This window comes from Monodelphis domestica, chromosome 6 (genome assembly GCF_027887165.1).
Source record: "Monodelphis domestica isolate mMonDom1 chromosome 6, mMonDom1.pri, whole genome shotgun sequence".
Taxonomy (NCBI): domain Eukaryota; kingdom Metazoa; phylum Chordata; class Mammalia; order Didelphimorphia; family Didelphidae; genus Monodelphis; species Monodelphis domestica.
The window spans coordinates 75,309,410-75,325,141 of NC_077232.1; the positions used below are offsets into that span (position 1 = coordinate 75,309,410).

The window sequence follows — 15,732 nt, forward strand, 5'->3', positions numbered from 1 at the left end:
ATAACCTACTTCATTAGGCTCATGGGAACATGAAATAACATAACCAATAGGAAAAAAGCTTTTTAAGGGTAGGTGGATGGGAAGGTGATTATTAATCTTCTATTCATCATTTTTTCTGATACCATATCATGGTGTGAAGGTGACTGGGTTCTCAAAGGTTGTGTCAGTAAGCTAGAAAGGCTTTGAGTCAGTGAGAGCCTGATTGTTTATTTGTTTTTAAATCCTTACCTACCTTCTGCCTTATAATCAATACTGTGTATTGGTTCCAAGTCAGGAGAGCAGTAAGGGCTAGGCAATGGGGGTTAAGTGACTTGCCCAGGGTCACATGGCTAGGAAGTGTCTGAGGTCAGATTTGAACCCTGGACCTCCAGGCAGCATAAGCATCTTTGTCAACCAGGGATTCTTACCTGATAGACCCCTGCCAGGAAGGTCAAGGCTGTGGCAATGCTAATCGCGTAACATTCCTTCCCACATTCTGGACCTATGCCCTCCAGAGGCAGGTCAGAAGCCAGGAAGGTTTCATTGCTGCTATTTCTGCTGCCCAGAGAGATGTCTTCATTCAGGTCAAACCCAGCCAGCTGTAATTCTCTGTCTACCACTTGCCCCACCATGAGGCAGAGCAGGCTGAAGATGCCCACCGACACATGGCGGGAGGTGCCCATCAGGAAGTAGATGATGTTGGCAAAGAAGGATGTGTAGAGGCTGTAGATGGGCTTTAGCCCTGCCAGCAGGGAGTAGGCAATGGCTTGAGGGACCAGGATGACCCCAATGACGAGGCCAGACATGATGTCGCCCACAATGTAGTCTCTGAAGCGGTACTTGGGAAGCCAGCCTATCACAGGGAAGAAGCCCAGCAGGGCATCCTTCAGCGTGGCAGGGCTCAAAGAGCAGTTCTTCTTCAGTTTGGCCTTTGCAGTTTCTAGCAGACTTTTCTGAGATGGAGCTTGTCTCTGGATGAGGATGGGAGCCTGCAGCCCAAGGTCTACTCTCTCTAGCTCGGCTTTCCCATCCATCATGGGAGCATTCAAGCTGTCCGCCGGTGTGTCTGCAGGAGAAAGAGGCAAGTATTAGCTGCTGCCACCAGCATTTCATTGGGAGTCCTTCAGCTCTTCCTACATGCCCCAGCCCACTGGGTCCCATAGCCTCTTGTTCTTACCTTTATTTATTCATTTTTTTATGCAGAGGAAGATACTTAATTCCCAGTCTCACATGCTTAGTAAATTCTTCTTGACTGACTGATTTTGAAAATTTCTTACCAAACAGCATACTATCTTCTTTAGACCCTTACTTTATGCTCCCATCTAGGAACCCCTGATATCTTTTCTTTTCTCTTCAAACCTTCCCTTCTGTCTTAGAATTGATGCGATCAGTTCCAAGGCAAAGAGACTAGGCAATTAAAAAGGGTTAAGTGACTTGGCCAGGGTGTCACAGCTAGAAAGTGTCTGAGTTCTGATTTAAACCCAGGACTTTCTATCTCAGGCCTGATTCTCTGTCCACTGAACCCCTAGTTGCCCTGAACCCCTGGTTTCTGACCCTGCTTCTGCTAGTAGAGACCAGCTATTTTGGAAGAGCCCTCAGTCCCCCCTAGACTGGCCCCTTATGCCCAACCCTGAAGTGTCAGAGGATCTCTCAGGACCTTGCCTTTAGGGAATCAAGGCCCCAGCTCATGATTGTGATTCAGGGAGGGGGAGTATACTGAGGTTCTGTTGTTTCCTGGCTTTGTGACCTTGGAAAAATCATTTTCCCTCTCTGAGCTTTTGACTTCCTTATCTGCAAAATGGGGATAATAACACCCATGTGAAACCATGCGTGTGAAACAGTCACAAGACTGTTAGAAGGAACATGGCACCAAAGAGTTTAGATTTTAAGGGATCATTTAGTCTTGCCCCTTCATTTTACACACAATAACAATAACAATTATGTAGCAATGTAAAGGTATACAAATTGCTTTCCTTACAACAGCTTTGTGAGGGAGGGGAGTATGTAATAATTATTAATATCTCCATTTCACAGATGAAGAAACTGAAACTCAGAAGGGGGACAGAAATTCCCCAGCATTGTACAGGGGAATAAGTTACAGAGCTGGGATTTTAGCTCAGTTCCTCTGCTTTCAAATTCAGTACTTCTTCACCCCCCCTTTTTCTTTTTTTCTCATTATATTACTTAAAGAGCTTTGTAAACCTTAATTTCTAAATGTTGGTGATTATTATTACTATCATAGAGAAAGTAGGATTCAGAGCTAGAAAGGACTTTGGCACAAATATCTAGTCCAACCCCCTTTTTGTGGCAGATGAGGATATTGAGATCTAGAGAGAGGAAATGGGGGAGGGGGTCTAAGATCTCCCTGGAAGTAGGTGGGCTAGAAAACCTTCTGACTTCAGATCCAGTGCTTCTTCCCCCATTCATTACCCAAGGTGCCAGGACATCCAAAGGAGGGCCTTCAGGAGTCTTGCTCTCAACACTACAAGCCCATTATCATTGAAAACCTCTCTTAGTGGTGAAGAACTGGAAACTGAAGGGATGTCCATCAATTGGGGAATGGCCCAACAAGTGGTAGATAGGATTGTAATGGAATACCATTGTGCCATAAGAAATGACAAATAGGATGACAACAACAACAAAAACAACCCTGGAAAAGACTTCTATGACAGAACCAAGAGAACCAGATTGTAACAGCAATAAAATACAATCATCATCTATGAGTGACTTTGCTCTTCTCAGCAGTGCAAGGTTCCGGGGCAATGACAAGGGACTCAAAAGAGGCAATCCACTACCACAGAAGGACAGATGAAAGCGTGCCATTCCTCACTTTATTTCCTTCATGAATTTTTTCCTCATATAAGTAATATGTGCCTGATAGCATATGTATATATCATATTATGGGGAGGGAGGGAAGAGAACATGGATCGCAAAATGTCAGAAAGCAATTATTAAAAATTGTATCTAGGGGGCAACTGGGTAGTTCAGTAGATTGAGAGCCAGGTCTAAAGATGGGAGGTCCTAGGTTCAAATTTGGCCTCAGACACTTCCTAGCTGTGTGACCTTGGGCAAATCACTTAACCCCCATTGCCTAGCCCTTACCACTCTTCTGCCTTAGAACCAATAAGACAGAAGGTAATGGTTTTTAACATTTTTTTAAATTGTATCTACAGATAATTGGGGAAAATATTATTTCTTTTTTAAAAAAAGAAAGGTTTCCAGGTAGATGCTGATCTCACCGTCTTCCCCTCTGCAAGTACTTCTCAGGCTCTCCCTGATAGCCTGGTGTGTTTTCTATTTCTTTTTAAAACCCTTATCTTCCATTTTAGAATCAATACTGTATATTGATGGCAGAAGAGTGGTAACGGCTAGGCCATGGGGATTAAGTGACTTGCCTAGGATCACATAGCTAGGAAATATCTGAAACTAGATTTGAATCCAGGATGTTTGGACCTGGTTCTCACTCCATTGAACTACCTAGATGCCCCCTTTAATTAGTTAATTTATTTTTGGGGAGAGAGAGACAGAGACAGAGAGAAAGGAGAATTTCTTAGCCAGTACCTTCCTGATCTTGTTATTGCTATATAAACACCAAGTTGATGCCTTGTGACTCACCACAAATCTACAGAACTATCTCCCCAGAGGAACTTCCAACATCCCAACATTAATTCCATGTAGCCTGAGCACAGACTTAATTAGAGAGAATTCCTTTGCCAGCCAGTCTGCCTGCCTCTTACCACTGCAGTAAATGTTTTCATTGGGATCAGGTTTTTTCCTGATTCAGACATTCAGAACCCCGCATAGTTTATTGATGGGCCAGAGTTCTAGCCCAGGCCCTGCCATTTACTAGTTGGGTGACAATGGGCAAGTTCTTTCCCTTTCTGAAACTCTTTTCCCTTCTCTATAAAATTGGAAAAGTTGGTGTAGATTAAGGTTCTTCACCTTGGGGCCATAGGCTTTTGTTTTAAAATATTTTGATAACTATTTTAATATAATCAGTTTTTTGTGTTCTTATATATCTTGTTATACGTCTTTAAAAACATTAGTCCCAAAAATGGATCCATAAGCATGAACAGATTAAGAGTCCAGGACACAAAGAAGGTTCAGAACCCCTGGCCCAGATCAATGTTTCATAGATCATTCTAGCTAAGAGATACTTTGGAGCTCATATATTTATGGAATCGATCATTGCTGATTCATGGGTACTTGTGTCATGGAACACCCAAAGAATAGGCACTAATAATTTGATATCTATGATATTGCTATCCCAGATGTGTGTATTTGCTCCTATATCATTTAACATTTTATTAATGACTTGGATTGGAAGCTTACAAAATTTCTAGATGCCACAAGGCTAGAAGAGATAGTAAACTGTTGGCTGACAGTTAAATTGTGGCTTCATGGAGTGTGAATGCAGACTGATATATACTAGGTTTCGTTTTCTTTTTTTCATCTTTTTTTTATTTGAGAATTCTTACACAAAACAACTAATATGGAAAAATATTTTACATGATTACAAGTGCTTTCTATTTCAAGGATGGGGGGTAGTGAGGGAGGGAGAGTCAAAAGAAGGGAGAGAATTCAGAATTCAAAACTTTATTGTTTTTATGTGTAATAGAGGAAAAGAATATTAAAGAAGTAAATTGTAGGTTCACTGAGAGGAGGCATACTGTAGAATGAGCACTATTTCTAGAATCAGAGGACTTGAGTTCCATTCTCCCCTTGGGTGCTAACTATCTATGTGATTCTTGGCAAATCACTTGCCTCTCTGAATTATAATTTCCTCATCTATAAAATGAAGGGGTTGGACTAGGTAGTTCATGAGGTACCTTCCAGCTCTAGGTCTGTGATCCTTATTTATTTAAAATCATCAGCAAGTGTCTGCAATGGGGATAAGTTAGAAGCCTTCCCAATAAGATCAGGAGTGAAACAAGGATGCCCATTATCACCTTTATTATTTAACATTGTACTAGAAACGCTAGTAGTAGCAATTAGAGAAGAAAAAGAAATTGAAGGGATTAAAATAGGCAATGAGGAGACCAAGCTATCACTCTTTGCAGATGATATGATGGTTTACTTAAGGAATCCTAGAGAATCAACCAAAAAGCTAGTGGAAATAATCAACAACTTTAGCAAAGTTGCAGGATACAAAATAAACCCGCATAAATCATCAGCATTTCTATATGTTTCCAACACATCTCAGCAGCAAGACTTAGAAAGAGAAATTTCGTTTAAAATCACTCTAGACAATATAAAGTATTTGGGAATTTATCTGCCAAGACAAATACACGAATTATATGAATACAACTACAAAACACTTTTCACACAAATAAAACTAGATCTAAACAATTGTAAAAACATTAATTGCTCATGGGTAGGACAAGCTAATGTAATAAAAATGACCATCCTACCCAAACTAATTGACTTGTTCAGTGCCATATTTATCAAACACTAAAAAACTACTTTGTAGAATTAGAAAAAATAACAACAAAATTCATCTAGGAGAACAAAAGATCAAGAATATCAAGGGAGCTAATGAAAAAAATGTGAAGGATGTAGTTCTGTGATCCTCTAGTCTAGGCTGGGTGATCACTTGATGGGTACTTTGGGGAGGTTATTTTTTTTTAACGTACAAGTTGTACTAGATGGCTACTTGAGTTCCTTCCAGTTCTAAGAAGTATTCACAAAATCAAAGAGGTATTTATGGGTCCCTGATTTCATCTATTTGGAGATGGGGGTCCCTTCACTAATAGAGGCCACAGCCACTTTATGTCATAAGTCATGAGTTATTGTTACAGATAAAAAAAAATTCTTCCCATGTTGGCCAAGTGTGTGATTCTGTGATGAGTTTCTTCAAGCCAAGGCTGATTGCAAGATTATAAAACCATAGATTTAGGATGATGAGGTCAGGTGACAAGAATTATGCTCTTCAGTATACAGATGAGGGGATGGGCCCAGAAAGGTTAAATGACTTACCCAAAGACCCACAATTTAATATGTGACAGAAGCATGATTTAAGCTGTTTCCTCCTACTCAAAAGCCAGTTTTGTCTCCCTATGCACATAATAACGCCATTCTTGTCCTTCTGAGTAGTGCATTCTCTACTGGAATAGCTTCTGATAGCTCAGAATCATCTCCCCATTTTGGTGAGGTAAAGAACAAAAATGGAAATGGGGAAAGGAGTGGCTGTATGTCCTTGGGGGAAGTTTCTTCCCTCCCCTAGCTTGGCATAAAGATAGAGGTTAAAAAAAAATGAAACAAGGTTCATATTCATGCTAATTCTTCAAGTAATACATATTTTAATTTTTTTAAAATAAAAGAGCATTTCCAAGCATAGGAGGACATAAAAATATTGCCTAAGAAACTTTCATACCATTTGCCTTTTTAAAAAAGTATCCAGTAATTCTTTACATTGTTTTCAAACCTGTCTCTCTTCTCTGTGCTTCTTTCTCTTTCTTTGTGCAAGTTTAAGAAAAAAGTTTTAATGGCTCTCTTTTGGGGGATGTGTTTAGTGCTAATCCTTCATCTTCCTAACCTTCTCTGCCCAAATGAAAAACTGAGAAAACATTTTCTAATGAATAATCAAGCAAAATGATTCTGTACTTGTGTTGCTGTCCAAAAATGTGTCTCTGTGTACCTTGTGTGTGTTTATCACCTTTTTGCCAGGGGGTGACTGGGAAGCTCTCTTCATCATACAGAGGTCCTCTGGAGACCTGGTTGATCATTACAGTGATCAGAGTTCTTACAGTTTGTACCCAAGAATTCTCTGAAATCATCCCCTCTTTTATCATTTCTTATGGTCTAATAATATTCTATTATATTCATATACCACAATTTGTGCAGCCATTTCCCAAATGATGGACAACCCCTTAGATTCTAGTTCTTTGTTTTTATTTTTTTCCCCCCTTTAAATCCTGTCCAGGATTGGGACCTTGTTTTGTTTACAATCTCCTCCTCCCTGGTATTATTTTCATCCTTTCTTAATGCTTCTTCCTCCACCTCCCATTCCAGGTGGTTTCCTTGTTGATTCTAGTGTGTTTCTTTACTAAACCATTTGCACATGTTGATTCTGTGTCTGTGTGTGTGTTCATTCCTTCTTTCTCTGTTTCAGATAAAAGTGGGGTTCATCTGATGTCCACACTCTTAACTTTCTTCCTCCACATTTGTATAGTCAAATATGAGACAAGTAGGTGACAGTGAATGTAGTTTAAAATCAACCTCAGATACTTTCTAATGGCGTAATCCTAGACAAATCACTTAACCGCTATCTGCCTCAGTTTTTTTTTCTGTAAAATGGGGACAATAATAGCACTTAGCTCTTGTAGTTGTTGTGAGGATAAAAATGAGGTAATTGGCTCCCCTGCATTTCTGGGCTGATCCCTGATCTTTGGTGTACAAAGTGCTTTATCTTCAGGGCACTCTCTGGGGTCTTAGGACAAAGTGAGAGAAACCATGGAGGCCCTGGATCTGGACTATCTCCTTCTGAGTCTGGTGGCTACCAGTCTCTGGGGCTTCCAATCTCTTCATGTCAGGGTTTCCTGATCCTCTGGGTTATTAGCCTCTGCTGGTCCCGGCTTAGTTGAAGATCTCCGTTCTTATTGCCTACATGCTTCTACCTAATCTTTTGTTCATTTCAGGGGTGGAAGAAGCCACTTACTACAGTTTCTCATGGGATTTCTTGATCATTATTCAGTTTGATACAAATATTATGTTTTTACGAAAGTAGATGTGAGGGAGCAGGGTCATCTGCTTCTACTCAGGCAACCATTTTGGCTAAAAGTAGTATTATAAATATTTAATTCAATTGTGATTTCAGAGTTATCATCTTAGAAAGAATTTTTCTCATAGAAGCCTTATTTACATTCACAAAGAACACCAGGGTTCTTCCTGAACCCTAGGAAGTCTGGGACTTAGAAATCCCCAGGGTTCCTTCTAACTCCAATATTCAGGAAGAATTGTGCTAAATTCTAAAAAGAAAAATTCAGTCCAACACCAGCAGACCATGCTCCCAGGAGAAACTATAAGACACAATGCCAGCTCCTGGTGCATGGTTTGGTAGGGTAGGAAGATGAACTCATTGATTATGGGGGCTTTGGGGAAGGGAAGACAAGTTCTGTGTGCAGTTCCAGAGGATGGTTCATTCCAACAGAGGAAATCAGGGAAAGCTTCATGAAGACAGCAGCCATTTAGATGGGTTTTCCAGTGATTGGTCAGAATTCAGTAGGCAAAGAGTAGGACAGAGAGGATTCTCTGCCTAGAGAATGGGCTGAGAAAAGTCACAGAGGTCAGAATTGATGACCTCTCTTTGAAAGACATGAAAGAATCGTCCAGTTTGTCTGGGGCTTAGAATCTGAGGAGGGGGAGTAGTGTGAGATTAGGCTAGAAAGACAGGGAGAGACCCAATGGTGTTTTGTCATTGATTGATTAATTGCCTGATTAAACAAGTTATTATGAATAAATTATTCATTGTTTGAATGAATAAATTAGTACGGAGATATCATTATTTTCATAGGATAGATGAAGAAACTGAGGTTCAAAGATCAGAGGACTGGTGTGTCTAGATTTGTGCATAAAGAAGCTAACTCTTAAAGGGATGTTTCTACACTAACACTCATCTTGTAAAACTGTACAATTCCCAAATGCACAGGCAGAGTAAGGAGAAGGTTACGGGAATATTAGACTGGTAAATCATGGCAATGCTATAGGGAGAGCTGACTTAGATTTCAGTAAAGCTTTTGTCATAGGCTCTCCAGTGCTATTTTTGTAGAGAATATGAAAGGAGAGAGAAAAGGTTCTTAATCCTTTTGTATCCTGGGCCCCTTTGGCCGTCTAGGGAAGCCTGTGGACCCCTTTTCAGAATCATGTTTAAATATTTAAAGGAAATGCTGCATTTTCAGGTACAAGTTGGTCAAGATAAGAATGCAATCGTTTCCCATCCAGGTTCACAGAGTTCCTGAAATCTCTGGGTTGATCCCAATTTAAGCATCTTTGCATTAGATAATAATACAGTTGAGGAGTTTTTTTTGTTGTCATTATTGTTCAGTCATTTCAGCCATGTCTGATCCTTCATAACCCCATTTGGGCTTTTCTTGGCAAAGATAATGGAGTGGTTTGCCATTTCCTGCTCTAGCTCATTTTGCAGATGAGGAAACTGAGGTAAAGAGGGTTAAGTGGCTTGCCCAGGGTCACATCGCTGGTAGGTGTCTGGGGAAGGATTTGAAGTCAGGAAGATAAGTCTTCCTGGTTGGGGGGTCTGGTGCTCTTTCTACCAAATACAGATTTAGAACTGGTTAATGATCTGACCTGATGAGATAATCATTAATGGATTGATGTCACTTTGGAGGAAGGCCTAGAGTGTTCCAGGAATTTCTCCTTGGCTTTATGCTATTTAACATTTTGAATAATAACTTCAATAAAGACAGCAGTAACATCTTATAGATTTACAGATAACACTAAGCCAAGAGGATTGACCAGTGAGTTCGATGTCAAAGTGAGGATCCAAAAATATCTTGGCAGCCTAGAACTTGGGGCTAACTGTAATAAGAGGAAATTTCATATGGATAAATGTAAACGGATAGGTAGGGGGCACAGCAGCTAGAGGACTGGGCGTCAAGAAGACATCTTCATGAGTGCAAATCTGGCCTCAGACATTCACTAGCCAAGTGACCCTGCACAAGTCATGTAACCCTATTTGCCTCAGTTTCTTTATGTGTAAAATGAGCTGGAGAAGGAAATGACAAACTACTCCAATATCTTTTCCAAGAAAACCCCAAAATTGGGTCATGAAGAGTCAGACAAGACTGAAATGACCAAAGAACAACAAAGGTTTATAGTTGGATTAAAAAAAATCAGCTTCACAAGTATAATACTGTGGGAGAAGAGGGCCAGCTAACTGTTTGTCTGAGAAAGATCTAGGCTCAATATGAGGCAGAGTTTATCTTTCAACCAAAGAAGTTAATGTGCTATTAGGCTGCATTGAGAATCTTGGTGGCCAGGTTTCATTCATATAGAGGATTGTGTTCAGTTCTGAGTGTCTCAGTTTAGGACGATCACAACCTGGGAGAGACAGCATGGTGAAACTGAGAGAGAGCTGGCTTTGGAGTCAGGAATTCCGGGTTCAAGTTCTCTGTCCTGTGCTGGCTATATGCATGACACCAATCATTTAACCTTTTGGAGCCCCAGGCAGCTCTCTAAACCTGGGGCTTAGATGGCTCGTTGAATAGTATGTGCCAGTCTGTATTGATGGAGAGAATTCCTTCCTGGGAGTTCCCTAAACCAGTGAAATCACCCCCCCAAATCAGCTGAAGAATGGCCATAATGGTGAGAGCTCCTCAAGATCATGGCATTTGAGGATTGGTTAAAGGAATTAGGGATGCTTAGCAGGGAGAAGAGAAGACTGAGGGAGAACAAAAACTTAAAAATTCAAGCTGGGAGGCAGCTGGGTAGCTCAATGGATTGCGAACCAGGCCTCTGAAACAATAGGCTCTGGGTTCAAATGTGACCTCAGATATTTTCTAGTTAGTCTGATTCTGGACAAGTCACTTGACCCCCATTGCCTAGCCCCTACCACTCTTCTGCCTTGGAACCAATACACAGTACTGATTCTAAGAAGGACGGTAATGGCTTTAAAAAAATTCAAGCTGTCCCAAAATGGAATGGGCTACTGTCTCAAGTAGTAATTCCTCTTCCTCTCCCACTCCCAACTTTTCTTGGGGTCTTCAAGGGAAGCCTGGATGACTTCTTGTAAGAGATATTGTCATAGGGATTCCTGGTCAGATACAACCTGGTCTATGTGACCTCTAAGATCCTTCTCGCTGTGAAATATTGTGATTGAGCCCAACTTCTCCATCTCCTCATTCTCAGGGTCTGGAAGCCCTGCTCCTGTGGAGTCATGATGTCCGGGTCCTCGCCAGAGCGAGCTTTGGGGAGTGAATGATAGAATACAGACGAGGCCAGTCAGAGACATCTATGAGGTCATGTCTCCTGAGGGCTTTCATGTGTGGTATGACCACATGGGAAAGCTTGCCACTCTTGGTAATTGTCTGAGAGAGTGAAATATAATTAATGGAAATTAAATGGCCCACACCTTCTAGTGTTTCTTCCTAGCACACCCTTAATCTGCTTTCGGAATAAGCCATCCAGTCAGCCAATAAACCATTTTTATGTTGTTAGCCAGGCACCATGCTAAGCTCTGGTTTCCCCAGGGCTGTGTGGCATGTGGTAGCCTCTGGAGATAGCAAGAGAGGACTAACCCTGCCCATGGGTCTGATCTGGCCTGCCCTGAAGAGTAATGATAACAGCAGTGACAATCTAGAGTTCTTCCCATTCCACCATGAACAGACCCTGTCGCTCCCCTTTATTGATTGCCTCTCTATGGTTTCCCACAGCTTGAACCCCCTCTCTTCACTCTACTTCACTCCATTCCTTCAATCAGGGGCCACAGTCACCTCATCAGGGAAAAAGAATGGCATAATAATAATCCCCATTTCTTTAGTGTTTTTCTTTTTAAAACCGTACAGTTCATCTTAGAATCAATACTAAGCATTAGTCCCAAGGCAGAAGAACTGTAAGGGCTAGGTAATTGGGGTTAAGTGACTTTTCCAGGGTCACACAGCTAGGAAATATCTGAGGCCACAGTTGAACCCTGGACCTCCGAGGTCTCTAGGCCTGACTTTCTACTGAGCCACCCAGCTGCCTCTCCCCTACCCCTTTCCTCTTTTTAAACCCTTACCTTCCATCTTAGAATCAAGACTGTATATTGGTTGTAAGGCACAAGAGCTGGAAGGACTAGGCAATAGGGGTTAAGTTTCTTGGCCCAGGTCATACATCTAGGAAGTATTTGAAGCTAAGATATCTCATCTCCAGTCCTATCCATCCATTAAACCACCTAGCTGCCCCTTCTTGAGTGTTTTAAGATTTACAAAGTGATTTCCTCACTGTAACCTTGTGAGGAAGACTTTGTAAATATCATCATCATCATCATCATCCATTTTTCAGACAATGAGGCTCAGGGAGACTGTGACTTCCCAGAATCTCCATTAGAAGGGACCTGGGGTTCTCTACCTTTCTACATGTACCAGACTCCTCTGGCCATCTGGTGATGCCTCCTCAGAATCACATTTTTTAATGCATAAAATAAAACTTGTAAAATTACAAAGGAAATCAATCAATTATGTGGGAATACAGTTTTCAAAATATTTTCCAAAAACTTCCCAGATGGGTCTTTGAGCCTTTTTTGAAGACCTCTGTGAGAAAGAACTCACTGTCTCCAAGACAGCCCCATTCCCTTTTTGTCAATCAATGAACAAATACATTTTAAAGGGCTAATTAGGTTCTAGGGACTGTGCTAAATGTTGAGCAAAACACCCCACCAAAAAAACAAAACCAAAAACCATTTTCTAAAGGAGCGTACATTCTAATGAGGGACTTTCCTTCTATATATACATGTAGAAGTAGATATACACACTGAAGTGTCTGAGGGTGATTTAAAAGGAAAGAAGGCATTAGGCATTAGGGGAACTGGAAAAGGCTTCCTGCAGAAGCCGGGACCTGAGCTGAGTCTTGGAAGAAGCCTGGGAAATTAAGAGGAAAAGGGAAGGTGACAGGGCAGGGCATTCCCAGTACAGTGGACTCCCGTGGAGCTCTTGTAGTTGGGAGGTTGTCCTTATGCCAAGCCTAAATTTCCTCTTTGCAACTTCCATGTATTACAATAAGGAAAATACTGGACTTTGAGTTAAATCACATTGATAGAGATCTCGGTATGCTTCTGTGACTTTGGTTAAGTCATTGACCTCTTTGAGCCTCAGTTTTCTCATCTGTAAAATGAAGGATTTGGAGTAGGTGACCTCTAAAGTCCTTTCCAGCTCTAAATCAATGATTCAGTGGTCTATGGGGAGAGGACTAGAGATGACAATGTGCTAATGGGTGGGGATGCTTAGACTGGAGAAAAGATGCAAGAATGGGAAAAAGGTTCACATGATAGCTTTCTTTAAATCCTTAAAAGGCTATCATGGAGGGGCACCTAGGTGGGCACTTATTAGCTGTGCAACCTTGGACAAGATACTTAAACTCATTTGCCCCAGTTTTTTCATCTATCAAATGAGCTGGAGAAGGAAATGGCAAACCATTCCAGTATCCTTGCCAAGAAAACCCCAAATGGGGTCAGGAAGAATTGACAGGCTGAACACAAACAAGATAATTGATCAATAAATACTTCAAGAAAAGAGTGAACTTCCTGTCAAGGGAGTCGTTTAAGCAAAGGCCATATAACTACTTGTTGGGAATACACTGGGTGAGAGGTTGGACTAGATGACCTCCCAGGGCCCTTCTGTCTCTTGAGACCTGATAATTGCAAATTATTGCTATTCCTTTGGATTTCTGCCTTATCCTATTTTAAAATCCACATTTTCTGGGGAGAAGAATATTTCTAAATATTTTGACAAGCATTTGTTCATAATAATTATAATAATAATATTTATTATATTAGAACAATTATTATATTAGAATAATTAGATCAATGGCTTGAAACTATTCATGGAATTTAGTATTAAAACACCTTCAGCAGCATTAGTTTCTCAGAGCTTTCCAAGTGATAGCCAAGGAAAGTGTCTTTCCACATATGAACCACAGGAACTAGACTGATTGTGAGAAAAAACTCACAATGAGAATAGGTAATGTTTCTATCATCCTTTAAATAGCAACTTTCTTTTGTATAGTCTTCTGAGGTAGGAATTGCAAGAGAGTATTATCCCCATTTTACAAATGAGAAAACTGAGGCTTGGAATGGTTTTTAATAATTTGTCCTAATACTATTGTGCTCAAAGGAATAATGAACTGGAGGAATTCCATGGGGACTGGAACAACCTCCAGAAATTGATGCAGAGTGAGAGGAGCAGAACCAGAACATTGTATACAGAGACTGATACACTGTGGCACAATCAAATATAATAAACTTCTCTGCTAGAAGCAATGCAATGATCCAGGACAACTCTGAGGGACTTATGAGAAAGAATGCTATCCGCATCCAGAGAAAGAACTGTGGGAGCAGAAACACAGAAGAACAACTGCTTTATCACATGGGATACGACTGGGGATGTAGACTCTAAATGATCACCCTAGTGCAAACATCAATAATATAGAAATAGGTCTTGATCAATGACACATGTGAAACCCAGTGGAACTGCATGTCGGCTATGGGATGGGAGGGTAGGGTAGGGAAGGAACATGAATCTTGTAACCATCGAAAATATTCTAAATTAATTAATTAAACAAAATTCCCAAATTAAAAAAAAAAATTTAAAAAAGATTTGTCATAGGTCACATGGCTTTAAGTGTTAGAGCCTCCTTGCTTCAGCAGAAAACTTAGGGAGGTTATGATTACTCTTAGAGTCATTTGGGAAAAAGTTTTAATTTGTTCTCTTTGGCCCCAAAAGCCAGAAATAGGAGCAATGGTTGGCTACTGAGTGACTCTGCTAAGCTACGAGTCAAGAAGACCTGAGTGGGAATCTAGCTTCAGATACTAACTGTGTGACATTAAAGGAGTTTCTCAATCCATTTGCCTCAGTTTCCTCAGTTGTAAAATGGGAATAACAGCTCCCTTCCTCTCAGGCTTATTGTGAGGATCAAATGAGATAATGTTTATAAAGCACTTAGCACAGTGCCTGGTACCATGTAGGTGCTTAATAAATGCTTGTACCTTCTTCTTCCCTTCCCTTCCCTATTTTCCCTTTTAGCTTGATTAAGCTCTCCCTAAAAAGAAGGGATTATTTCTTAGGGAAGTGAGTTCCCCATCAATGGCAGTGTTCAATCAGAGGTTGAATGATCCCTTGTTGGGGATATTTGTGTACAGATCTGATAACCTAGATGCCCTCTGAGGTCCCTCCCACCTCTGAACTGCTGTGATCCCCTGAGCAAAACCCAACATTATAAATGGTATGGAAGCTGGAATACTGTGTCTCAGCTTGCCCTGCCACCTAACTGGGCAATTTTAGCCTAGATTTTAGACCATCTTAGATTTTTAGACTCAATTAGATTGTCCGCATTTTTTGAAAGTCTCCCAAGTGGGAAGAAGTGACCCTGTTGTCCCGCATGGAGGGAGGAGCAGAATGTATTCCAGCTCTACCTAAGCCTATGTTCCTCCCATGTTTGCATGTGATAAGGAAAGCACGCCCCAGAAGAGGCCTGCTTGGGTGAGCAGAGCTCTGACTGGCAGGTTAAAGTTCTCTCGGCAGCTGTCGAAGGCTCGGAGGAGAAAGGGCATTTTGCAAAGCCCATCGGGGATGGAAGCAATGCTGCTAAGAATCCCATCCTTTAAAAACTCAAATCTGTGTGTGCGTCCTCTTTTCTTCCTGCCCCGTCACTGGAATTGCTTGAAATGTTCTCCTTATTCCTTATCCTGTGTGCAGGATACCTGGTATTTCCATCAAGATCTCAGGAGGACAACAAACATTTATTAAGCATCTATTATGTACCAAGCACTTTACAAATATTAGATTACTTGGTCCTGAGAGGGAGATTCTCATTTTAAAGTTGGGGAAACTGAGGCAGATAACGGTTAGATAACTTTCCCAGGGTCAATGGGTAAGTGTGTGAAGCCAGAATTGAAGCCTGGCCATGCGGATTCCAGATCCAGTCCTGTTCAGACTTTATTTCAATTAAAAATCATAGTAGTGAGGTAGTATGGTGGGTAGAGTGCTGGTCTAGGAGTTGGAAGGACCAGGGGCTCCACTAAACAAACCCCAGTTGCCTTACTGT

General features: G+C 41.0%; 2 protein-coding genes across 5 annotated transcripts in view; one reads left to right on the forward strand and one right to left on the reverse strand.

Moving 5' to 3' along the window:
- Positions 1-15,732, forward strand: part of IDUA (alpha-L-iduronidase) — a 74,154-nt gene that overhangs the window by 21,150 nt on the left and 37,272 nt on the right. The window lies entirely within an intron of this gene.
- SLC26A1 (solute carrier family 26 member 1) overlaps positions 1-15,732 on the reverse strand; it is a 36,155-nt gene that overhangs the window by 18,761 nt on the left and 1,662 nt on the right. For all 3 annotated transcript variants that reach the window (XM_056802279.1, XM_007496877.3, XM_056802278.1), the window contains exon 2: positions 408-1,045. In XM_056802279.1, coding sequence (XP_056658257.1) covers positions 408-1,016 — 609 coding nt within the window. In that variant the 5' untranslated portion in view covers positions 1,017-1,045. The remainder of the gene's footprint in view (positions 1-407; positions 1,046-15,732) is intronic.